Here is a 26,372-nt window from a genome sequence, read left to right as displayed (position 1 = left end):
TTTTAACTGTATTTTAACCCAGAGAATAATTGCTCTGTATGAATGACATGGCTATTGTTTCAAGGAACTTTCCCATAAGGCAGGCCTATGAGCCAAGGCTGTAAATGGTACCTCACACATTACACAGAGTAACAGCTCTGCGATAAATAAGCAAAGTGCATCTCTGGATGCATCAAAATTTGTCACATGTTCTACTGCCAGGATAGGAAAAACCCAAAAATCTGAGACATGGGGTACGCTCACACTCAGGGCACTGAAACTCTATCCAATGACTCTCAATTACATTCATAGTGGGTGTTTTCAAATCTGGGGTCATTGTCATTTTGGTCCAGGATGACAATATTGATCTGACATATTCCAATGAGCGGCTCTGCTGCCTGATCTGTTGCTGTCACAGTGATGGGATATTCCCTCTGTTTTTCTCGATCAAATACCTGAAGAGTTGTCAGAACTCCTGAAAACAAATTAAATATCAAAGAGTTAAAATTCTGTGCATCTGGCAATATTCTTCATGCAGATGTTTGTTTTTCTGTCAATACATTGGGATACAATGCAGTAGGGTTAAGTACACCTATAACATCAGCTTCAGGTTCAAGGATCCAACCCTCAGATTTAACAATTGCAACAGCTGACATTGTACACAGAGGAACTGGAATTAGAATGAAAGTGTAATTTAAGTTTAGGAAGTTAAGCTAACTACAAACTAAGAGAATGAGTTTCTCAAAAAATTATTTCTTTTGAAGAGCTGTAAGTACCGGGTAAAGGAATGTTTCATATCTTTTATCCTCCAGATATTCAGCCTGAACTTAGTTTTGGCCTTCTAAAATTTAGTTCCTTTCCTGTTTGTAAGATTGCTGTCATTTGGATAAATCACTTATATGCCATAAGCAATGCTGCAAGATAATGTACACTTAAAATATGTTTGTTTGGGTTTTTTAAATCCAGTTACAAAAGCACACAAGAAGCAGAACTTCCACATTTCAAGGAAAACATCAGTTTTAGTTCAGTACTGGACATGTATGAAACTTAGTTTCATGGAAGACTTGTTCATGCAGTTAATACAGTTTATATTTGGTCTGCTGTCAAAACACTAAATGAAAAATCATGAAGTCTGATTTTATCTAAGCCTTTCCTCCAACAGTGTCACAAGGTGGTTTCTCTATGCCATTATCAGTACTGACATTTGCTTTACCTGTGTCAGGATGAATGCTAAATGCTGGTAGGACACCATCTCTGTGCATCAAACCATATTTTACTATTCCATTGGCCCCTTCATCAGCATCAGTGGCTTCAACCTGCAGAACAACAGTCCCTGAAGGCTGATTTTCCAGGACAGAAGCATGTTCCCGATAATACTGGCACTAGGAGAGGGGAGAAAAAGAAAGAAAGAACAATTTTAAAAAGAGACAAATTAAGGACTTCCCTTGCCCTTTGATTTAGAGGTATACTAGCAGGGGAAAAAACGGATTCTTTAGCTACACTTGCATTGCCATGCTCTGCTGTTAAAGCTTTATCTGTACCATAATTAATTTAAATTTCCCTTGCTATTTTGTGGTTACACATACAACACAAAACATGAGGCCACATCTCCAGCTAAAGCAAATATTTGGAGAAAAAGTTAAAGTTGCTTCCAAATGCAAATATTTTTTCTATATTAGCAAAGGTCTAATAAAAAAGAGGGCATACACTTGCCCAAACCACAGAACTGTTTTGATCAAAAAGGGATCTCTACACAAAGTAATTTTGTCAAGGAGAGGTTACTGAGAATTTCTGAGACTGACATGAATAGTTGCTGACTTTTCAAAATATGCAACATTGCTCAACATCTGAGACATCAGTACCACACCTGAAATTTTTAGACAACAGATCTTTAACAGGAATTAACATTCTGAAATCAAATTCAAGCTTTTTTTTTTTTTTTTACAGTACTTCACTATTTAAGCTAAAACACTCATTCTTCTCTCTTTCATTAGTTCCAGACACGCCATTATCAAAGGAAGCCTATGCAATTTAGAGAAGTATTCTGGAGTATTGTGGGACAAGCCCACTGCACAGACAGATATCCCTGTGGATTCCTGCTCACATGTGTCACATGGGATCTCCAGAAGTGTTTCACTTGGCCTCATCCTCTGAAATGCCAGAGATGAGGTGTGGTACAGGGAACAGACAGGAGCTCACAGGAGCTGTTCTGCCACAAGAGCAGAACAAACCCTGAAAGCCTTAGGGAGGGATGCAGAAGGAAGAGAAGACAGGACCCAGAGGGAAGGAGAGCACCTCTTAACCAGCTCATCTGCTGCACACCTGCAGTGCCAACAGTGCTAAAACATGTTTACACAGTCCAGTACAAATGACAGGGGCTTATATATTTACCTTCTGAAAGACAGGTTTGTTATTGTTGACATCATCAATTTTCACTACAACCTGGGCAGTACTTGTGAGAGGACGGGGCCCTCCAGAGGCATTATCATCAGTTGCTGTGACATTCAGAACATATTCTGTCCCCTGCAGCTCAGGAAATGGGCTTGCACGCAGTCTAACTAGCCCTGTAAAAACAACAAGTTGTGGGGTTTTGCTGCATTAACCCAATCCCATTATTCTTCTCACTAGTAATCATGACAACAAAGCATTCTGGCTTACCTATTCACCAATAAACCATAAGGCTGTGCTGTTTAATTTAACTACAGTGTTTACTTGCAGTCCCACATTAAAACAAAAGTAAGACATCACAACAGGTTTGTCTATGGAGCAAACTGAGCCAACAGCCACAACTCAATGGCCACAACACAATGACCTGCACATAATGGCTTTCATCAATCTGCAGCTGCCATGGACAGCTCAGCTGAACTTAGTTCAAGTTTACCTTCCTGCAGCACTGAGCTACAGAGGCACAGGCTGAGAAACCTCTGTCCTGCCACTCTCAGAATTCCCCACAGGACACACCCTGCTGAGTGGGACACAGAGGCACTGGCAGAAAGAGAGGTGCTACAAATGCAGAAGGGACCACAGCTGCCTGAGATCCTGCAGAAAGGGGCTGTCATTCTTTTGCTCCACCATCCATCACATCTGTTATTCATCAGGAATAATCACAATTGTCATCACAACAGAGTATTTTCACAGCATCAATGTCACTAAAATTGCTTGAAAATGTATTATTTTAGCTGCAGCTCTTAACTTCGACACTTCACTGTACCTCCACATTTCTACTACAAGAGGGTACAGACTATTCCCCTGACATCACTCCTGAAAAGAAACTGCTGTAAGCCACTGTATAAACTTTTGCTGGTTTATTCAGCAAGAAAAGCCTAAAAGTGTTTTGGAAAAAATGCTAACATTCCTAAAATTAAGCTTAAAATACTATAGAATTAATTGACAAAAAAGTATAAATGTACCTATACATGATTTTCTATATTAAAACTATAGAGCTAATCCCAGGACATGCTATCAATCAAATGTAGAGATGCTTTGACCAAAAAAAAATCTGTTTCTCACAAAAAATATCTTCAGAAGTGTCATGTATATTAATTCTGTAGTTTTTAGATACTTTCAAAACCTTTGCTCCTCTTCAGGTGCCAAAGCATCTGTAGAAATTTAACTCTTGGAACCTGCAACTCTATTTTTAAGTCAGGAAGGAAGTAAAGGAGCTCATAGTAAATTCAGGGTCATGATTCAATGCTTGCAAGTTACCTGCAGACCATATTTTTGGGAACGTTTAAGAATCTAACATTAATATTGCAAAACCATGATTGCATTGAAATTAAAATTTCATGTTAAGTGAACTCTATGCAATAAAGTGAAGGAATAACTAAAGGCAGCTTGCTCCTTCCTATGTATTCAAAACTTCTGCTTTGGAAAATCTAAGTTCAGATTTTGATTGCAGTTCAAAATACAAAGTAGTTTAACTGAAGTTAATTAAGTTACTTCAATCCTTCAATGGGATTTCAATTTGTTTGCTTGTTTCAATCTCAAAACATCCTCTTCTGTTTTTTCAAGCAATCAACAGTAAATAAATCCTATTAATGTAAAGGGATATGCCAACCTACTGGTTGGTGTTTGTGCACTTTTTTATTTTTTTCCTAATGAGGACACCAATGTGGCAGGAGCCCTTTTTCTTCTCATAAAGAAGGATAGCACATGCTATTCAGTTTGCTAGTAAGACCAAATTCAAGGTGTATCACAACAGGACCAACATTATGGCCACAGCAGCAAAGAGCTAATACACAATTACCTTTCTTAGGGTCAATAACAAAGTTCCCTTTCTGATTCCCAGACAGAATATCATATGTCACACCATCTCCATCAGGATCAACAGCATTAACTGTGGCAATCAGCGTGTTTGGGCCTGCATCTTCAGAAACAAAGCTCCTGTAGCTGTTAAAAAACCCAGACAACACACATTCATGAATTTAACCAGGATGTCATATGTAGAGAACTAAGCTTTACAACACCTACTAACTACCTGTTCAAAGGGCACTGCAGGAATTTGTAATTTTCTAGTACAATTATACTGATATGATGCTTTTTTGTTAAGCAGTGAAATGATAGCATTGATGACCTATCCAACCATCCACATCCTTCTGCTGTTACCCCCACATTTCCCTCCAAACTTTCAGCAGTACCACAGCCTTGAAGATGAGTGTGCAACCAGACTTATGCTAAATGCAGAATTCACTTGGGTTTTTTTAATTTAAAAAAATGAGTTTCCTGATTCACAGACTCCAAGCAAACATTTGGTAAGTTAAAGCAGTCCCCATCACAGCACTTTCTGACACAAGCCCTCAAAAAAACTTTCAGTGGAGTCCTTGCCCCAGAAGGACTAAGATGAAAGTGAGATGTGGAGGATATGTGCATAATGTCAGTTTTACAAAAATCTCTGCTCAAGTCCAGTCACATCACTGACATTGTAAGCTCTTAAGAGGCATTATCAGCCTAAGCTTAATACTCTCTGGAGTAGAAAAGCCCCCTGCTTGAGTAAAGTCCCCAATATTTATTATTTTATCTGACTGCATTGAGCATGTGTCAGACTAAGCACCCACCAGGCCTGTCCACAGGAGATATCCCAAAGCTCAGCTGTAAGAATGAACTGCAGCTGCCTATATCCAGCATAATACAGATGCACCATTGGGTTAGAGTGCTTATGGACACACTGGCCAGATGCTGAGAATAACAAAAAATTGGAAGGAAAAGAAAATGGATGCACAGAAAACCATTTCCTTCACATTTCTTGTTGTGCTTTCTGTGAAACCTCCATAGAAACAGCTTCTTTTCTTCCCCCAGTTTTATATGCAATGAAGTAAGAGAAGTAAATCATTCTGGTTTAGCTCAGTCACAAACATCAAGACACTGTCTTAACTCTGCATCTCAAAAGCAAATGAACAGTAATTCTGATAATTTTTTACATGAAATACAGGGAGAGCAGAGTTCAGAAGAGATCTCTTAAAAAAGAGAATGAAAAAACTAACAACATGAAAGAGAGTGGTAGCCTTAAGCATTTCATAACTGAGATAAAGAATAACTGATGAAAGAGAGCTCATGGCAAGGAATCATGAGTTTATACTGGGCTGTAAATCTGTTTGAACAAAGGCCTACAAGGACAACATCATTGCCTAGATTTGTATTAGACTGCCACAGAGCACAACATTAAACTGCAAATAGTCTCTCAACAGGCCCAAATTTATATGTGTTCACAATGATTCTATTTCACGGAAAATTTAAACTAAGTTCTGTCTGAAATTTACCTCTGGGTTCAAGATTTTTTTCATAACAGGAAAGATAAAGCAAAATCAAAGCCTAGCTCACCAAAAACTTGAGATAATTTGTATTCCAGAAGAATAATTCAATTCCAATGCCTATCTACACATACACACAACAGTCGTTTCCCTGGTATTGCACAGACAACAGAAAAGCTTCTTGTGAAGGTTTGGTAATTTAAAATAATATTATTTTAATCATAGTCTTCAGTAACCTTTAGGTACAAGACCTGGCAGGGATTTTTTTTAAACTATGTTTTCTGTTTCCAGTTTGTTAGATATGTTTACAGCATCTTAAATAGTATCACATACTTCTGATTAAAATATTAGGAACAGATGCAGGTTAATATTCAATATCACTGAACAGTAAAAGAAATTAAATGAAAAACAGGCATCAGCGAAAGAGTGAGAAACATAACCTGGTTTAGTATTTGAAAATATACAGAAATCCAATATTAAATTACAAAAGATCAAAATTTCCAAGCCATATCTCCTCAGCAATGTTTAGAAAAGAAAGAAAGACACAAGATTTCAAAGCCAGAGGTTATCTGCACATAAAACAAGGACTGTCACAAAGCTTTGATGTTTTGTTCAGCTAAACCCCCAGCTTAACATCATTGAAATCTTTGCCTCGGTTTTGTTCTGGGCAACTTCTACTTTTAAGAGTAGAAGCTGGTGCAGAAGCTGACTGGAAATTCCATTACTAAGCCTCTAACTTACAGTGCTAGCTTACAGTACTTCTGGCATTGCTTCAGATGCTGCTGAGTCCCAGCTATGGAAGAAAAGTGCTTACATGTATTTAGAAGAAAAAAAATATATACATACAATTTGTAGGGGATGGAAAGTGAAATTAAGTGAACTCCACTTAATGGCATTTATCTTGTGGGTTTTGTAATTCAGTTGCCTTTTAGGATTGTGTCATCTAAGCTTTTTTCTTTGACAGCTATAAACCAGGGATGCAGACTGCTGACTCTAAGTTTAAACTGCCTAATTAAAAGGCAAAATTCCCCCATGTCTCTAGATGAGGGCTGATGGCAACAACTCTGTTGCCTGTTTTTTCTGCCTGATTTCCTTTGGTGGTGGAGGGGTGCGCATGAACTGTATAATCTGAAATTTTTGCATCATATCTTTCAGAACATACTGGAAAAAATAAAATTGCATAAAGGAGATATAATAAATAACAATAAATAAAAATGTAATAAAATTTATTGTCTATATGCTACCTTTTTTTTTTTTACTGAGGGTTTCAGAGTCAAAATATCACCCCACATTTGTCAGACCAGCTCTCAGCTTTGATTGAACCAAAGCCAATTGCCATTCTGTGACAGGCCAATTCAACAAAAATACAAAAAGCAACAGTAAAAGACAACGGAGTCTGAGGAATATGTATTTACATTGTCTGAGAAAACTCAGGTGCTTCATCATTCACATTGGAGACATGGATCCTAACAGTTGCTGTGCCAGTCCTGGGCTCTTCCCCTTGATCTACAGCCATAATGATGAACTCATAGAGGTGGTTCGGGCGCTCGTAGTCCAACCGTGTGGCTGGAAAAATAGTGCCATGAGAAGTAATGCTGAAGTCTTGGCTCAGAGTGTAATACAGCAACTGGGCATTCTCCTTTGAGTCACAGTCAGTGGCTGTCACTGTTAGAAGAGAAAGACATTGTGTAGATCAAAGTTAGTGAATTGGAATGGTAAGTGCATTTACTGTCGTGTACCATCAAGAATATATTCCCACACAGAGAAGTATATTCTCATGTCCACCTGACCTACCCTATTCTCATGTCTACCTGACTCAAAATCACTCAGATCACACACTGTGCAATTAAAGATGGGATATTTACATACATTATTCAGTTGATGCCCATTATGTGTTTGTCAAATCCTATTCATTACCTACAAAAATCTATGCTAAAAGCACAGTTACCAGACCAGTAACTAACAAACTACCATCAGTACAAGATAAATCACTAAGCAGAACAAAAGGAGGTTATAAAAGCCTATTTACTAGGGAAAAGCAACTTTCCAGCAGCTGAATTTCCTTTTCCCCCCTCCAGATTTAGAAAAAGTTTATGTAAGGGTTAAAGACTAATACAAGGCCCTTGTACAACTGCTTAATAGACATAGGGTTTTTTTTTTGCTACACTTTACAGAGCACCACCACTTGAAGCTCAAGTTCTTGGTCTCCCTGGGAAGAAGCAAAATCTGCTTGTCAAGCATCCAAACAAAACCTCACATAGAAGAGTTAAAGTGTCCAAGAGGCTGTTAATGCAAGAGAGCAGAATTCCTACAGCAAGCCCACACAGGACTCTCAGAGACAGGCAGAGGTGAGCTGAGGTGTCCATAACTTCTGATCCAGGATCACTCTCTTCCTTCAAGAAATGCAGCAAGACTGCTACTATGAGCCTGCTGCTGTAATACCAACCACAACAAAGTTCTGTTACTTCAAAATTCCACAAAGAAAATCTGTTTCCTTTGCCTTCCTGTCCCCCAAAATTGTTTGGGCTGTGACACCAGTAAACAACTCTGACATGAACCTACAAGTTGTCATTTGCCTTCAGAGAGCTGCAACTACCCACATTGGGACAGGTAATTTTGCTTTCTGAACTGAATTCTAAGTAGTGCAAGGGAGAAAAATACAGTGAAGATAATAAATGGCTTCAGGAGCACTAACCTTGGAGAAGTGCAGTTGTCATAGGAACTGTTTCAGGAACACCAACTTTGCTGTAAATCGACTGATGAAATGCAGGGGCACAATCATTCACATCTGTGATTACAACCAAAACCTTAATGGAGAAGAGGGGAATGTTAAACAGCAAAGTGAATCGAGGGAACGACCTTACTGCTCTGGAAATAGCACATGGAAGAATTTCCCAAAAACATCCTTGAAGTCCTCAGCAGCTATAGGATAAGACATTTTTCTTAGATTGCTCTTTTTCTGCTGAGTGCCACTGAAATATTACATTCCAAGATACCAGAAATTGCCAAGTCCCTGACCCTGCAGCAATGTTTTCCACTCACCTTTCATCTCCATTGATTATTCCTTATTAGTTTAAAGGAAAATGGACCATCTGCTTGCCAAGCACCCTTTTTCCATTATCTTATCCTGCAACACTTCTGTGACTTGTAACACTAAAAACTCTACTGCCAAGCATATTACATTTTAGCATTATAAATCTCTAAGACCAAGTTCTGAATTTAATTACAGCAGCACAAATCAGATACAAGTGGAACTGATCTCCAGGGAAGTGATCACAGCCCCAGTCCTGTCAGGGCTCAAGGACAATGCTCTGAGGCACAGGGTGGGATTGTTGGGGTGTCTGTGGGCCAGGAGTTGGACTCAATCCTTGTGGGTCCCTTCCAACCCTGGATATTCTGTGGGTCTGGTAAACTAAGTAAGAGATACAATTTTGCCTCTAACATCTTTACAAATGCTTTCTTATTCCTGTGTCAAATACGAGTCCACAGTTAACACTCCAAACAGTAAGGAGTGTGTAAAGAAGCCTTTCTGGTGCTCATGCTGCTGCACTTCATGCAGTTAGTGAGGGCATTCTGCATTACAGAACACCAGGCAGAGCTGTATTCCATGAGTCTTGCAGAGCAGATATGCATGAACTATTGAGGTTGTATCAGTGTAAAGCAGGTACAAGTTAAACTACCTCTGGGCTAAACATATTTGTAAAATCATCTCATAATTCTCTTTTGAGTCATATTTTACTGTTCTTCATCTTGTAGTACACATGGGCCAGCTGAAACTATCAGGCTCTGGTGTGCTGCAGCCAGTGTTTGTTACACTGGCATACTGCTTCCTGTCTGCGTCCTCACATTTGATCTTAATAATTCTGTCTCCAGCTCCCTATCTTATTTCCTGCAGCAGGAACAAACTTACATAGTATGCTTTTCCTAGTTCAGTGAATCTCTGAATTCAAATAACTGTAATAACTATATTAAGAAATATTTTTGCTGTCAAACAGCTTTCTAAAATACCACAAACTATCACCTTTTAATATCAGTGAATTTTTATTGCTTTCTTGTTTTACGAGTTCACTTTGTGTTCTTGATACAAAACAAGTAATTCTTTGTCCTGCCTTTGTTTTAGAGTGGAATAATCTGAAATGTACCTCACACTTGATGAAAGTAGAGTAAGAGAAAACCTTGTGTCTGGCTTGGCCACATCCATTTCCATGTGTTACCAGATAAGCCTTGGGATCTATGATGGGATGGCATATTGATCCCTCAGAAACAGATTTTAGAGCATCTGCAAGAGTGAAATCCAAGAGTACCTAAACCACTCCTCAACATCTCCCCACAGACAGAAAGACTTTTGAAATGGATAGCAGAACGGCCAGCATGGGGAAATGGGAGCTCCTGGTGAATCTGTCCAGATTCAAAAGGATGAAGGAAAATGGAAATGCACCCAGGCTGCTGGAGAGGAACACCTACCTCAGCAGCAGTGCTGGACTGCTCCTCGTTCTCCTCTGCCCTGACCAAAAGGAGGTACTGGTGGGGGTCACCTTCATAATCCACACTCCGAGTTAGACTGAGCTCTCCTGTTGCCTGATCAATGCTGAACAGACCCCCAGGATTAGTGAGCAAACTGTAGCTCAGGGATTTCTTCTGATATGACACAGCAGTGACTGTAAGAAAGCTGCATTAAAAGAAATAAAAAGAAAGGACTCAAGGACATAACACAACATTGTGAAAAATATGACAAAAGCGATGCATATCAGAAATGATGGTGCAACCCTGCAGCTCTGCTCAGAGGTATCCTCAATGAAGTCAGTGACAGCTGTATCTAAACACCAAATTCAAGCATTTTGTTACACAGTGCTTCTATCACCTTGGGGTTAAACAGATAAAGATTCTTGAAACATAGTAAGGATTAAAAATGCAGGAACAGAGGATTTAAATTTTGCTGCAACTGAATTTGCCTACTTCAACTTCCTTCTGGGGTAGTGATGATTTTCAGGCAGGAAACTAAAAGATAAAGCAAGATGAAAAAGATTTGGTTTAATAACAGCACAATAAGTTTGCTGCAGTCATACCATCCTAAAGTTCCAACAGATAACAGCAAAAGGATAAAAGCCAGGCCCTAACAGTAGTGAGTGTTACAGCTTACACTGGACATATATTGTTAGCTCATCTGACACTATCTTTTTTCCACTGAAGTGCGATGTGTTTAAAGCCTTTAAGAGGAAACACCCACAATAACAAGTAAAAGAAAAAAAATTAAAACTAAATATTTTTAAAGGATTTAAACCAGAAAACTAATTCCTCAAGTTCTCTTGCTTTAGCATGCAAGTTGCTTAGGAAAAAAAAAACCATCTCCCAGGAGAACACACCAACATGATCCTGTGGCAATTACAGTCAAAAAAAACACGAACTCCTTTTTTCCCCCCTTGCATTGCCATGCTGCTGTGCCTCATGTCCCTCTGGTGCACTACTGAACCAATGGACAACACTGCTGTAGGTCATTATCTCACTTCAGTTTTCTCTCCTGTTTTCCTGTTCTGAGGTCTCACAGGCAGTTTCAGCCAGCACATGACTGCATTCCTTCCAACAGGAATTATTTTGCTCTCCTTCCAGCTCCCTGCCCTGGCTGCATGTTCAAGCCATCTCTGCTCTCCTGCCAGCACTGAAAATCTCAAGGCCATGCTGGGTGCATATTTAACTGAAAACATTTTTTGCCTTTTTTTGTCTTTGTACCTCCTCGGCTCAGGCTGCCCATGCAGCTGTAGCTCAATGGTGTGACAGGCAGACCAAAGGAAGGGAAGGATTTGGTAATGATCCTCTGCTCAGCAGCAGCCTGAAATCAGGCTCTAATTAGGAAATCCTAAACCCAGAAATTCAGTGCATGACAGCAACTGTTCTGCTTTGGCAAACCAAAACCACTACACCTGCATACTTGGGTAATTGGTCCAATTTAAATATGAGCACTTTAGGATTCTAAATGGATTTTCATGGCTATTTCTGGCCAACACATTATAGAAACAACTTTCACACTTTCATTATGTATATTAAGACCTTTTCATATATAATAACCACACAAAATAGTTAATTCCTTTTGGATATTACCAAGTCATTTGATCAACTGCCTAATCTACTATTATCTAAGGTGTGCAAACCTATTTCTAAAAGTGTTAAAAAGTTCTTAATAATTTTATTTTTAATTCTAAACATTATTGAAACCAAGACTTTTGGACATTATAGTATTTTGCAGTTATTCCACTTCTTTTATGCCTGTGCAATTTAATTTTATTGAAGTTTTAAAGAAAAGCCTTGTTATCTACTAATATTTTTTTTAAATCTTAACAGTCCTTAGTTATGTAGACACTGAAAATATTTGTTGTAAGAGAAAAACAGTTTGGAAAAAAAAGAGACTGAGTATTCAGATGGACTTATGTTACTTACATTTTCTGTGATATTTCAATTGACATGGATATACAAAGAATGGAGAAATAAAATGACAAGTTCTGTGGCATCTTCATTTTAGCTCAGTTTGTCATTGTGCTGAAGACAGGAAAAAGAATCTTGGTTTTTCCAATTTTCACCTGGTGGAGAAGGCACTTCTCCAAATTTGACACATAAATGTGTCAAATTCTTTCACACAGGATACCTTTCTTCATGATGTAACAGTACTAATTTGTATTCTGCATTTTGTTTGAAAGTTAAGAAACAATCAACATCTAATCCTTTCCATATAATTTCAAAAAGTAAGAAAGCACAACTATTCAATAGCACTTCTCCCTTTTTACAAAGGGTGACTAAAACAATGTATCACCAAACTGTGTCTGTATCACTTCTATTAAGAGACCTAAATTGCTTCTCACAGTATTTATTTATGATTCACAAACACTACCAAGGCTCTGGGGAGATCAAACAGAAGTCAAAAGCAGGACCACAACCTCACTGCACTATTGTGAGCTGTTACTTACGGCTCTCCTTGCAGGGTGCTCTCAGGAACATACACAAAGTATGAGATGTTGGTGAACTGTGGTGGTCGGAATCCAGCAATTACAGAAATAGAGGCTGGGGACCCTCTGCTTCCAAGTTTATCTGCTGCTAGTACAGTCAGCAAATACTCCTTGTCCCTCACCAGTGGCAAACCTGTTGTTTTAATCCAGCCAGTGTCCTTCTCAACTTCAAATCTGTCTTCGCCACCTGAAAGGAACACATCCACAAATTGTCACCAGTGAGAACATTTTCATTTGATTAAAATTAAGAGGAGAATACAGTGTCAATTCCCAAGTTGGCTTTGGCTTACGAGCAGCATGCACACTAAGGTTCAAAAGTTTATTTGGAACTTAGAAATCAGTCGTTACATTCATCATTCATGACTGCATTTCAAAATTCCATTTCACTCTCTGGACAATTATCATTCTTCTTTATCACAGAATTATAGAATAGTTTGGATTGGAAGGGACCTTAAAGTCCATCTCATTCCATCCCCTGCCGTGGGCAGGGACACCTCCTACAAGACCAGCTTGCTCCAAGCCCTGTCCAACGTGGCCTTGGACACTTCCAGGGATCCAGGGGCAGCCACAGCTTGTGTGGCCAACCTGTTAAAGGGTCTCCCCACCTTCAGAGGGAGGAATTTCTTCCCAATATCCCACCTAAACCTACTCTCTGTCAGTTCACAGCCATTCCCCCTTGTCCTGTCACTCCAGGCCCTTCTGAATAGTCTCCATCTTTCTTTTATCCTCCAAAACTTTGCTGTTGCTTGACCCCAAGTATCCCTTACCAGAAAATACTCCACTGGAGAGGTATTGTTGCTCCTCATCTGCTCAGACACTTTTGAACTATTACTGAAGTTTCTTAACTTTACACAAAATATTATCACCGAGTTTGTGCAAGCTTTGCACAACCCAGACCTTTGAAATTTTTTTACAAATGAACCAGGAGCATGACTCCCACAAGGGATGGGAATATTAACCTTCCTTTCACCCAACAAACTACTCCTCCACAGACTGTCTCATAAATACAGTCCCCATTGCCACCCCTTCCCAAAGCCTTGGGATTACTGAGTGCTCCAGTCCCCATCATCTCCAGGGATGTATTTTGGCAAGAACTCAACTTTGCAAAGAAATCTATCCATATATCAATAAAAGCTGATTTTTCTCACACATAGAGCTGAAGGTTTTATCAGCCTTTTGCAGGAAGAAGGGAAAATAAAGCTGAGGCTAAAAAAGTCACAGTAGTGAGGCATCATACCCAGGGAATGGGAGGGTTAAAATTTACCTTCCAAGAGAAAATATTCTACAGTTCCATGGATCCCTTCATCTGCATCCACAGCAAGCAGCTTGTACACTTCAGTCCCTCCTGCAGCCTCAGGAGAAACCACAGCCAGGAAAGGGAAGGGCTCCATGGCCCACTCAGGGACGTTGTCATTCACATCTGTCACAGTAAGTGAGACGTGCACCAGGTACCAATCCTTCCCTAAAGGTCACAGCAAAAGGAAGAAATCATTAGACAGCTACTTCATGGCACTGAGAGTAACAGAAACCTATCAGCACCTGAGTATGCACTTCCTGCAATACTGCTGGCACATAATCCAGAAAAACCTGGAGTCTGAAGTTCTTCTGGAATGAAGAGCACCCAGGCACAATGTGGGGAACAAATAACCAGCACAAGCACTGCTGAGCTGAAAGACTGGGGCCACCCTTATCACATTCTTCTGAGATCTCTTCTTAGGAAAAATCACCCATTCTTTAATTTTCAAACTTTAATTACCGTTTTTCTAAAAAGTGTTTTGTTTTTCTGAAGAAATAAAAAAAAAAATCTAATGTTTTGTTTATGCAAAGTTACAGCAACTGTGAATTTTGAAAGTTAAATACTTGTTGCCAAAAAATTCTAATCTACTCTAAGCAATGATTTGCCCTTATATAAAGTTCTCTGAAATCCTAATATAGTTTTCACTCCTATTTAAGCTGAAATATTATTAAATATATACAATCAAAATCCAGAAGAACAAACCACCACAAAATAGAACTTTAAAATTTTCCAAAAATCAACAGCATAAGATCCTTAAAAATCAAGGAAAAATTTATTTCCTCTTCATTTATTATACTTTTACCATTATTAAATTAACCCATGAAACAGCAGAGCACCTAACAAGTAATAAGTTTCAGCCAGGTATTGCTGAAAAGGTAGCAGAAAGGACACTTGAGACACTGATGGAGCAAAGGGGTTTTTTTTAAAACCGATAATTATCAGTAATATCAGGGAGCACGGTGTGAATAAAACTTGGGCCTCTGGGCCAATCTGGCTTCCAGCAGACTGGCACTGGCCTTGTACATAGTTCTGGACAGGAGCCAAGCTGATGCTCCTGCAGGCCATATTCACTGCCTCTGGCTCCAGAAGGGTGAGCCCCATGTGGCACCAAAGGCAGCACAACTGCACTGGCACTGCACTGTGCTCCAGCCTGGAATGTGGCCCAGGCCAAAACAGCCATCAACACTTACAGCATGACTTAGCCACGAGCTTAATAATGGATGTGAAGTCAGAATTTTTAAAGTTGATGGTGTTAATACTTGATTTCAATGTTGATTTATTATTCATACATACATGAAAACACACAGACAAGCACTTATTTTCAAAACAGCTCTACAGCAATTGAAACAACATGCAAAAAGGAACATCTAGAACGACCAGTTTTAATTTAAATCTAATTAATAATACAAAGACCTTAGTATTTAAGTATATATTGAAGTAGAAAGTGCTGCCAAAATATCTAATCTTGTAGACAGTGTTGTGTTGCTAAGGAAGCATGTTGCCCCAGGAAGTTCACTTAGGCTGAACTGCTGTACTCATTCTCCCTCTCTACTGCACCATAACATCCCTCTATAGAAACATCCCTACTCCAACTAAAATCTGTTCCTTTGTGTGAGCTGTGCGTTCACAGACGTTCTCCCTTCACTCCCACAGAAGCACCACCTCCTGCAGCTTCAGCTTTCCATAGTCAGAAGTTCCTGTCTGCTGGCACGTGGCAAGTTTAGCACAGCACATCAGAATCTGCCATCTGTGAACAACCAGTTTGTGGGCTGTTGTAAAGAAAACTCCTTGGTGCTGTGACCGGCAAAGTCAAATAGAAGTTTCTTAGTTTAGGTTCCTGAGACTTAATCCATCATGACCTTTGAATACATTCTATTTTTACCCAGAAAATTCTCTTAACAGAAAAAATCAGCAGTCACCTGGGATAATCACTGAGGCTCTCTTGAGTTCACCTTGTAAAACTGTATTAATTCATCTGTATTTTAAACCTGTGAGTACATGGCCTTATTTTGTTTCCCTAAAGAGCAACAAAAAGTGTATTGACAGTAACTTGTTAAATCCAAATTAATTTCTTTGTAATTACACCCTGTACCCAGAATCTAATGTTCCAGGGAATGACAGTTTTACAGTAGCACATACGAAAAAACAGTGCCTACACAAAACTCAGTATCTAATTTACCAAACTGTAAATTACACAAGTGACCAGTTTCCTGAAAAAGAGCCTGTATTGGGTTTGCCCGTTCAACATGCCTTGCACTGCTGTAGAACATGGATACATGCAACATGTGTTCTGCTATTTTCATAGCAAAATTCCCAGTTACCATGTGCATCCAAGTCTTACAAAGCCTTCCTGACTGTGAGACCCCCTGTGTGTTATGGATTACTGCACCTCTGCAGACAGAAGTGTTGGGAGGCCCAGTGTAAAGATGCTCAATTCAGCTTCTGTAGACAGAAGTTCTTTAAACACAGTGCCTGTGAAGCCAAAGTTTCCAAAGGCAAACTCAAACTGCCTCACCACAAAACACAACTGGCACTGAGGTGAGAGCACAGTTGCCTGCTCTGATGTTGCACTTCCCTTGTAGTCACCCAGGTGTCATTCCCTTCAGCATTCAGACAGACTCTGAAAGCAGCTGCTTTGCTTTCTCCTGTGTGTAGCACAAAAAAAAAAAAAAAAGGCCACAAAAAGCTGAAAAACCTTTAAAAATGCCAAATATGTCAAAAGCGGCAATATGTATATTACTTCTCACTGCTATACTAAATAGTACCAGATGTGTTTTAAATAGATGTGTTCTCAGAATGTGTGTCCCAAAAGCCCCAGGTTAGCCAGTCCAAGACTCCTGAAGAAAATGCAGAGGAAGGAACGTGCTGGACATTGATCCAAGTTTAAAATACACCACAGCAGCACACACCAGGGTGAGCTCTAAATAAGTTGCCAAACACAACCAGTGACTGCTTGAACACTCCTAAGATTTTAATTAAAAGGTGTCCAAATAGAGTAGTTGCAAAAGGGAGAAGTTAATGTCAAAGTTGCCTGTCTCTTCTCAAAAGAACAGCTCTGGTGGAAGCTGCCCCAAGTTTGTAAATACCCCTATTAGCCTGGTTTGCCTGGGCATACTGTGGGCTTAAAGTAGCAGCACTAAATTAGAAGCTGGGTTAAGAACCTTTGAAAATCTGCTCCTATAATAGCAAGACCTATTGAGGATTTGAATTCTACGTTGGTAACCCTGCTAGGAGTAGAAAGGTTACTGATGTTTGTCTCTCTGGTGTCTGGATATCACTCTCCTAATCAACCCCTGAACTCATTCTGGTTCAAGTCCTGCAAGAGTTCCTAACATACATGTATTATGTATTCCTCTGTCAAAAAGTAAGTCCCAATTTAAGAATAATTCATTTTTATTGAAATAGTAATAAATCTGGTTACAAATCCCACTTTCATCACTCAACCAATGCCAATTCACTGAAAATTAATATGCTGTTACTTAGAACATGCTTGTAACTGAGAAACGGTTGCAAGTAAGAAAACTGTGCAAAAAGTGCATAAGGACCAAGCTTAATCCTCACATACTCTAGCAAACTTTATTGCTCAAATACTCAAAGGACTTGGGCACATTCCTCCAGGTACTTGTATTTTAGCATTTAAGAGACCTTAGTGTCATTCTGACATCTTGGCAAGACCAAAGCTTTTAGCAATGTGTTGGTTACTTCTGAAACATGTGAATAACCTTAAGAATTTTGTTAGGACAGTCAGCAGGAACTGCAGTGAAGGTAATAGAAGAGACAGCATTTAAATGCCTCTCTTGACCAGCATCCATTTCCACTGCATATGACTCTACAGATCTTATTGGTATATTATCTTCCTCCATCAACCGCAGACAATCTGATTTGTAAGAAAAAATGCTGAATAAATCATCATGATTTCCCTGATAAAGGCAGTCTGGAGGAAAATGACTGCAAGTAAGTTTTCCCTTGACTGCATACCATATATCAAAGGAAAAACTACAGCAGAAATACCAACCAGGACTGGAGTTCTCTGCAGAGACCTACAAATGTGACCTGACAACTTGTGGAAACAACATCAGGGTGTCCAGCAAAGCATGACTGGACAAGGGCTTGCCAGAGGACAACGAATGTGATGAAGAGACTGACAGCAACAATAATGTCTGTGTAATATGTGGATGTCTAGCAGGACAATGCATTAAGGATTTCAAAGTACATGTTCCTGAACGTGATTTTTTTTAAGCATAACTCCACATTCTAATCAGCACAGCAAGTATTTCCAAGTTTTTGCTTGACACCACGACACACACAAAAGGCAGTCTCTGATGTTTTGTAACTGACACAGCTGCTTGCCTGCAGAACAGACCTTAAACCAGATTTTCAATTCATTTCAAATAAGGTACTTAAAATTAATTTTCTCCCTTACTTATGATTTTTTTTTTTGTGCTTTAAGGCAGTGGATGGATAGAAATTTTAGTAATATATACCTCCCTATAGTTCAGGTGTCTCAATGCCTCTGTCCATCAAAACATCCCCCATATGTACCTTACAGATATATTAATTATATATGTACATCAGTATATAAATAGTAACAGTACCTGATCGTGAATCCGCATTCATATATTATGATTAATAGTAGTTTATTAGTAGTATATGTGCAACAATATTGCTACATTATAGAAGAAAATAATATGTTACAATTCCACTCAAATCTTGGCAGAAACAGCTTAAAACTGATAATCCTCTGTGGATTTGGGTTAAGTCCTACAACACTCACAGAGAGGTTCTACTGAAATTATCTCTTCCCAATACCAGGCCCTGACAAGCAGTGGAGATACTTGCCACTACATCCAGCAGTGCAAGTCAACCACTGCTGAGACCCTAAATCAGGAATCTGACCCAGGCTTCATTTTCTAAAAAGAATTTTCAAACTGTTGTGTAACACAATAGCAATTACAAATGTCTCAGTATTAAATGCTAGATGTTTAACTTTCAAGCCAGGCACACCATGGATATCTTACACAATGTCATCCATTCAAAAGAAATCCTACTCAAAGGATGGTTCTGCTAATTAGATTGTTGGCACACACACAGATTTTGCATTTGACAAATTTTCTTCCCTAGTTTCAGACAAAAGAAAAATTTAAATTACCTTCTCACAGATATTGAGCAAGAGGAGATAAAACACAAAATGGCCCTTGCTGATCATGAACATGACAGTAAGATAACACTGGAATATCTTAAGTCAAAAATGAGTATTTTTAAAAGTCACAGAGAAAATACTACTTCCTATTCAAAAGGGTAAAATCATCTTTTTATTTAATCAGAAAGTACCTTTCCTCTTATCTTTCTTCAGCATGGAAACTAATGAAAACAGGTTCTATAAGCAGATTGCTTTTCCTATGTATTTGCAAACACCACTTATTTGCCCCTCACAGTATCAAATCTAAGCCCCCTCCACAGCTCTCTTTTCAATTTATACAGAAAACTAGAACTAAAATTATAAACTCTAGTCCAGAGGTTTTTCCTACTTTAGCTGCTTAATTCCCTATTAGAGTCAATTCGTATATCATCAAAAATCCTTCTTAGGGCAGCTCATCCTGAAGTCTGCTTTTTTTCCCCTCTGATATTCCCTTCCAGTTGGAATTACTTCCTTTTAACTTAATATTACTGACAAAAGCTGTAGCACTGAAATTCATTCCCTATCACCAAAATCAATCTTCATAATCCACTGCTGAAACCTCATCATAGGTATCTATCTATAATTGCTTATTTTTCATGCCTATTTGTGGTTGAAAACTGATAAACAGAAGGATTTATTATACTGCCTTGCTCTGAAATCCAACCATATTAGGTAAGGTAATACACTAGCTGGCCACGTTTCTGCTCACAGGAAATATATGATATGTCATCACTCATCATTTTCATCCCTTGGGGAAAAAAAAAAAAGAAAAACAAACAAAAAATTAAATAACTTGCTGGGAAGTTTAATCATAGTAAAAATGGAAATAAATGGCGATGAGTCAGTAAAAAAATAGGGAAAGTCTCTAAAACATTTAAACAGCAGTAACAACAACAGCAACCAAACAAAACAGGAAAAAGCCTTAATACTCATATATACTAGGAAGACTGGGTTACACTTCCCACATCAAATTTAAGATATACAAAGGAATTTTACAATCTCAAAATTGTGAACTTCTTGGGATTGAAAATTACAAAAAGCAACCAGGTATCTTGATGGGATAATGGTTCTCTTCTGCTTTAGGTTTTTACAGCTTTACTGAATCCAAGCTTATTTGAAGAATCTCTTCTATGATATTCACCATCAATTTTCTGGGTAGGGATTTTAACATAAAGTAACATGAACCAGTTGCTCCAACCTGCTATTGCAACTGGTTATAAAGGTTCATTGGATTGCAGAGAGACAGTGCAAACTGATACATCCTGTCATTTCAGACAGCAACTAGAAAAAATATTCCCCCACCTACCAATAAAGTTATACCAAAGGTGGCAGGAAGAAGGCAAAGGATTTAATACTTAATCATTCAGTTAGCAGCAACTTCTGAAGGCTCTTCTGGTTAAACCAAGCCTTGAAAATCATGCCTGCTGAAACAGTCTGACTGCAGTTTCAAATACTGTAGGTCAGAGCTGCCTCTAAACCCATCTCTTTTCACCATGTCATTTTAAAAGATGCTGTCAATCTGTGAAATCCAACATATTCTCAGACTTCTGATTGCATTACGATTATATGACTGTCTTTTCTCTCAAAAATCCAATGGATAATTCTATAAGACGAGACTTGGAAATAAAATCCTTATATTCGTGAAAAATGTAGGCTTCTCTGCATCAGTGTAATTGATAAAACTGACAATTCCCGACATTCTGATTTTTTAAAATCTGACAATAGAGACTATGCAGTTGACTGAACATGTCTCTGCAATTGTGGACAAACATTATACATTCCTTGAATGTTCTGAGGGAAGAGGTATTATATTATCATGATTAAACCACAATGGGTGAGAAGCTAGGCTGCTCCTGGCATTTTCAGGTCATTACAATTTATTTTTAAAAGGAGATTATAAGAGTGTTAAAAGTCTTGCAAGTCTTGAGGTTACTATTGCTATTACACAGTGCCCTAAATCCATCAGCAAATTAAGTATTCAAGCTGGTATTTTTCTTTATGGCTTGTGGGTTTTTTAGGTTGCTCCCACTTTTTACCTTAAATAGACAAATGTTTTTTGAAAACCTGGGGTTTTTATTTGGGTTACTCCAAGTTAAATGTTTGGAGTTGGTTGAGAGGATATTGAAGTTTTGAAGACTCTCTGCAAATATCATACTGTGCTATTTTAAAATGACTCTATTATATGTCATCATGTAAAATACCTAGTAAGTATAGAGTTTGGGAAGATACATTTTCAGAAACAAAATCTTAATGCCCTAAGCCTCTAGCTGCAATCAGGAGAAATCTCTTTTACCATTTTCATACCATAACATGAGATAAAAGCTACTGGTTATTGTACCCAGTCCTACTGTATATCCTTCAAAAAATAGGACAATTATGCACAAACATTTCTCTACTGTCATTTCTGAAAATTCCTGAGGTATATGATGGGCTACTTTTAAGTACAGTAGTTTGCTCATTCATAAAACATTAACCTTCTAAAGAGATAACTTTGATGGGCTCAAGCTGGGGACAGCCCATGTTCTCTCCTAATATGCCTCATCTTTTTTGCAGACAGAATAATGACAGCCTGGCACGTCTCTGCTCCTTACCATCATACAGCTTTTAAAATAGAAGTTAAAGCAAACTAGAAAACAAAAGTAACGAGAGCATCAGAGGAGCTCAATGATCATGACAGAAAAGAAATTAGCATAAATAACCAATTAAAAGACATTAAGGTGATCACCATATTATCAGGGACTTCCAGTGTGGCATCAATCTTCTGAGGGTGGCAGTCAGGGAAACCAAGCATGGCCAGATGTGAAATAATGACTGCAAATTAATAATCACAACAGACATCCTTAAATAACGAAACACATGTCTTAATGATTTACTACTGATTGCCAAAAAGCATTATCATAAATAGAGAACTTGGCTAAAGCAGGAGCAGCTACTGTACGACTGTGATGGGAAGTTCTCATGAAATTTTTCTTAGAATTTATTGGGGAAATCCAGCTTGTTTATCACTAGTCTTTCCTGTGCAAGGAGGAAAAAAAAAAAAAAAGAAAAGGTAAAAATGCCACCACAATCAGTAGCCTCACCAGAGAGGCTGCTGTATGTCCTTGGATCATTGTGGAACCCTAGAATGATTTGGGTTGGAAAGGACCTTAGAGCTCATCTCATTCCACTAGACCAGGCTGCTCCAGGCCTCATCCAACCTGGCCTGAATGTTCTGTAATTTATCAGTTCTATCAAATTGTCAAATTCGTGCTGAAATTTAGTTAGATTTTGAGAAAAAGAGAAGTTCATTTCTTTTGTAGAAGATGAATGTTTGAGATGATAAACAGCCAGAAGATCTAAACAGTTTTGGTGTTCAAGTCATAGCAGTCTCAGAAAGATATTTTTAATCTGACTGCTTGGAATAGAACACAGAAAATTTCAAAATATTCAGACTGATCAAACATCAAGATGGTGCTCCACAGTTTCCTCAGACATTCCTTTCTGCCATAAATCAGTATTCCAAGCCTGTAAACACCCTTAGCTGTCCTGAATGCACACAGAACACACTTTTTTTTTACTTAAGTGCATGAAACCCACTGCTGTTTAATGAAACCCATCTGCTGTTTAATAGATGATGATTTCAACTTAAGCTCAGCTTGAAGTGTAACTGCTGACAGCTGTAATTCATGAAAGAGGTAATAAGAAATGTAAAAGGCAAAACATCACCCAGAAGCTACTTAATTCTTAGGGATGATCCCCCCAGAATCAATACAGCTAGTAAGGGACTAAGGCCTCAGATAAAATTAAAACAGATGATCCTTGACTTCCAAGCACGAAATCCTTCAAGGTGAAAATATTACTAAAATTGGGATCTCCACTCTCTATGTTGATTTAAACAGGATAAATATATTTAAAATACAAGTGATGCTGTTAGCTGTTGGAAGGCATGTCAAACATCACTCTCAGTGAATCCCCTGATGAGAAAAAATGAATGACATCAGATTACAAAGCTAATGCCCATGGATCAAGTAAGGTCAAGGGAGCTTGAGACAGCAGGATTAGAGAGGTGGGATCTTTAATGCACTTCCCCCAAGCACTAATGGAATAATAATGGCTCCTTCTCAAATTAAATGCTACCCCATATTGAAATATTAATGTGTATGACAGTCTAAGAAATTTTACCTTCTGCTCACTGGGTAAAAACCTAAAATAGCATTATGCTTTTGCAAAGAATAAATTGTGTCCCAATAAATTGAATGGGATAAAATCCTGAAGTGCCACAAAAAAAACATGTGAGCATAACCACTAGACCTTCCAGGCAAGGTTAACTGAAGAATATAACCCAGGGCTGAGTGATCAGTGGGGTCACCAAAGGAAACTCCTCCTCAAGGACCATGTGCCAAAAAACATGTTAAGCCCTGAAATTCTGGCATTCTCTTTAGCATTTCATGGCACAAACTAATGCATAGGGTTTTCCTGGTGTTTCCCTTTGGTTTGGGGTTGTAAAGTTTGTGTTTTGCTTTATTTTCTTTTGGATAAAATGTTTGCTAATCACAAAAAACACAAAGATTGCCAGGCCTTTCTTCAATTTCAAGTGTTTTCAGCTCTCAAGATTGATTTTTCTGTCCAGTGCCAAGACAGAACCTCACAGCACCTTCCAGTATCTGAAGGAGCCTGCAGGGAAGCCAGAGGGATACCCTTTGTCAGGAATTGCAGTGACAAGAAAAGGAGTCATGGGTACAAATTGAAAGAGGGGAAATTTAGGTTAGGATGTTAGGAAGAAATCTTTTACTGTGAGGGTGGTGAGAGACTGGAACTGGTGTCTCAGGGAGGTTGTGGATGACCCCAGTCTGGCAGTGCTCAAGTGCAGGCTGGATAAGAGCTCACCTGAAGCTGAAATACCAATCAAGGCATAACGTCCTCTCTTGTCCAGGCCCTGAAACTCCTCCACAGGCACAGGAGAACCCATTCCATTAAAAAAAAAAATCCATTCCATTAAAAAAAGCACTCAGCATTGCAGGTCCAGATTTTTTGTTGCTACTTTCTACTGACTAATTACTGCCTCCAGAAAAAAAAAAAAAAAAAAAAAACTATGATAAAACTAAGCCTACAAAGTATCAAAAAGCAAGAGATATACACAATGAATAAACAGAACTAGTAACATGGTAGTTCTACAGATTGCAGTTAATTGTACTGTAGCAGTAAAATAGACCAAATTGTTATTTCAAAGCATAAAAAATGATTTTTTTGGGCATCTACATTAAAATAAAACCATGACATTGATAACCAAAATATGTTTGGTCACAAAGCAACCACACCCTGGTAATGATAATAATTAGTGATTTGTGCACATCACTAATAAAAATCTTAGAGCTTAACTGCAGCTTTGCCAAAAATCTCTACCCTGAATGCTGAAAAGTTCTTCATACTGCAAAAGCCCCTCAAATCTACCCCTGACACAGGCAAACATACACCAGCACAAAGCCTGTGGTCTACCAAGAAATACTCCAGGCAGTGATGAGGGAGTGTGTTACACTGGTAGGTACTTGCCAGGCCAAGTGGAGTGAGCTCCCTTAACTCATACCTTCAACAAAATGCAACTCAGAGAGAGAAAACCCTTCCTTGTCATCAACAGGTGGGAAATATCTGGATATTGAGATGCTAAAGCTCTGGTTGCATCTGGAACACCAACCCTACACACACTGCTGTGCTGATTATGCAGGACAGAATTGAGAGGAAGTAAACAGAAGAATATTCCAAATTCTATTTTAGCTAAAGGGGGGAAAATAAACAAACATACAGCCTGTTACATGCCACTTTAAGAAAAGTTAATTCAGGCAAAGGACATCTCCTACACAGTCCCATTTATGAACTAAAGAGTGGGGGCTGTCACAAAATAGGAAGAATCTGCTCAAAGTTGCTTTATTACCATATACCCATCTTCTTGCTACTATTTTGAGAATGCTCTGTCAGACAAAAAAAAGAAAAAAAAAAATCAGTTATTGTGCCCAGAGATGCATTAGGATCACTTTTGGCACAATGCTTTTAAGCACTTTTTACTGCTCTAGGTAATGAAGTGCACATTACAAATAAATCACAATAAACAACACTGAAAAAATAAAGGAAAATAGGGTAGACTTTATATGCTAAAGTATTTAAACATCTTGTCTTATCCTCGACATCATTGCCTGGGTTGAAGAAGAGAGTAATGACAGAATTAATTATAGGCTCATTTTCAGTTCACAGTTACCAGGCAGCAAGAAGACTGGAAAGTGAAAAAAAATATTGAAGAAATTAATACAATTTTATACCACTTGAAAATAAATAGACACCTGATATCATAAGCTCTAATGCTAGAAATCCACAGCTACTGAAATGCTTATGGCTATGTGTAATGTAATATAAGTGACCACAAATGTTAAAAACAAAGTAACTAAACTGGAGAAAGAACCTGAACTTGCACTTTTATTCACAACAAAATTCAGTGTAACCATCTCCACACTTTAATTCATCCTGAAAGTTCACTTCTGTAAATACTGTGTTTTCTCCTGGAGCTTTTGCAATATTCTGCACCTATTTCAGACACATAGTTATGCTAGGTATCTTTCTCCTATCCCTTCCTTTTGGTTTTCTTTTTTCAGATTACTGCAGTTTGGACTGTGAGTAAGCAGAGAGACAGAACTTTCTACATCTGTTTCAAAGTATTATGTTAAGTGTATTTTAACTCCTATAAAAGGAGAATGAAAGCATTCTGCAACTTGAAAGAGTTTTGGAAGTTCCAAGTCATTATTAACCTTGAACTGATGAAAACAATAGTATAAAGATGTATTTTGAATTTGGTCTCCTTTAAACCAAGAAACTTTAAATCACCACTACCTAAAGTATGGCATTTGGACTGTGCACATTTACTTGCTTTCTACCTAATCTCAGAGTCAGAACTTAGTCCTACATATTTCTTAGAGATTTATTCTCTTATTACTATGTACTACCAGCAGTAATACATTAGGCTAGTGGAAAATGCTCCAAACGACTCAGTGAAACTACTTGATGGTAAAAAAAAATCCCTGAAATTAAGTTAAAACTTGTTTCAGATTTTTTAAACTGCATTAGCAAGAATTGCCTTGGAAATGAAATCTCAGGCATGACAGAATGACAAGCTTTGTTCCAGGCAAACTCAGACTTCTATACTCAGACTA

General features: G+C 38.3%; 1 protein-coding gene across 1 annotated transcript in view; it reads right to left on the bottom strand.

The window, feature by feature from the left end:
• LOC128793868 (neural-cadherin-like) overlaps positions 1-26,372 on the bottom strand; it is a 60,393-nt gene that overhangs the window by 31,358 nt on the left and 2,663 nt on the right. Inside the window, exons 2-10 of the mRNA XM_053953295.1 lie at positions 13,986-14,183; positions 12,683-12,908; positions 10,191-10,395; positions 8,422-8,533; positions 7,142-7,391; positions 4,226-4,368; positions 2,371-2,543; positions 1,193-1,361; positions 284-454 (exon numbers count right to left, since the gene is read on the bottom strand). Of these exons, the coding sequence (XP_053809270.1) occupies positions 284-454; positions 1,193-1,361; positions 2,371-2,543; positions 4,226-4,368; positions 7,142-7,391; positions 8,422-8,533; positions 10,191-10,395; positions 12,683-12,908; positions 13,986-14,183 (1,647 nt within the window). The remainder of the gene's footprint in view (positions 1-283; positions 455-1,192; positions 1,362-2,370; positions 2,544-4,225; positions 4,369-7,141; positions 7,392-8,421; positions 8,534-10,190; positions 10,396-12,682; positions 12,909-13,985; positions 14,184-26,372) is intronic.

This window comes from Vidua chalybeata, chromosome 11 (genome assembly GCF_026979565.1).
Source record: "Vidua chalybeata isolate OUT-0048 chromosome 11, bVidCha1 merged haplotype, whole genome shotgun sequence".
NCBI classification, from domain to species: domain Eukaryota; kingdom Metazoa; phylum Chordata; class Aves; order Passeriformes; family Viduidae; genus Vidua; species Vidua chalybeata.
This window is presented reverse-complemented; position numbering and strand designations above follow the sequence as displayed.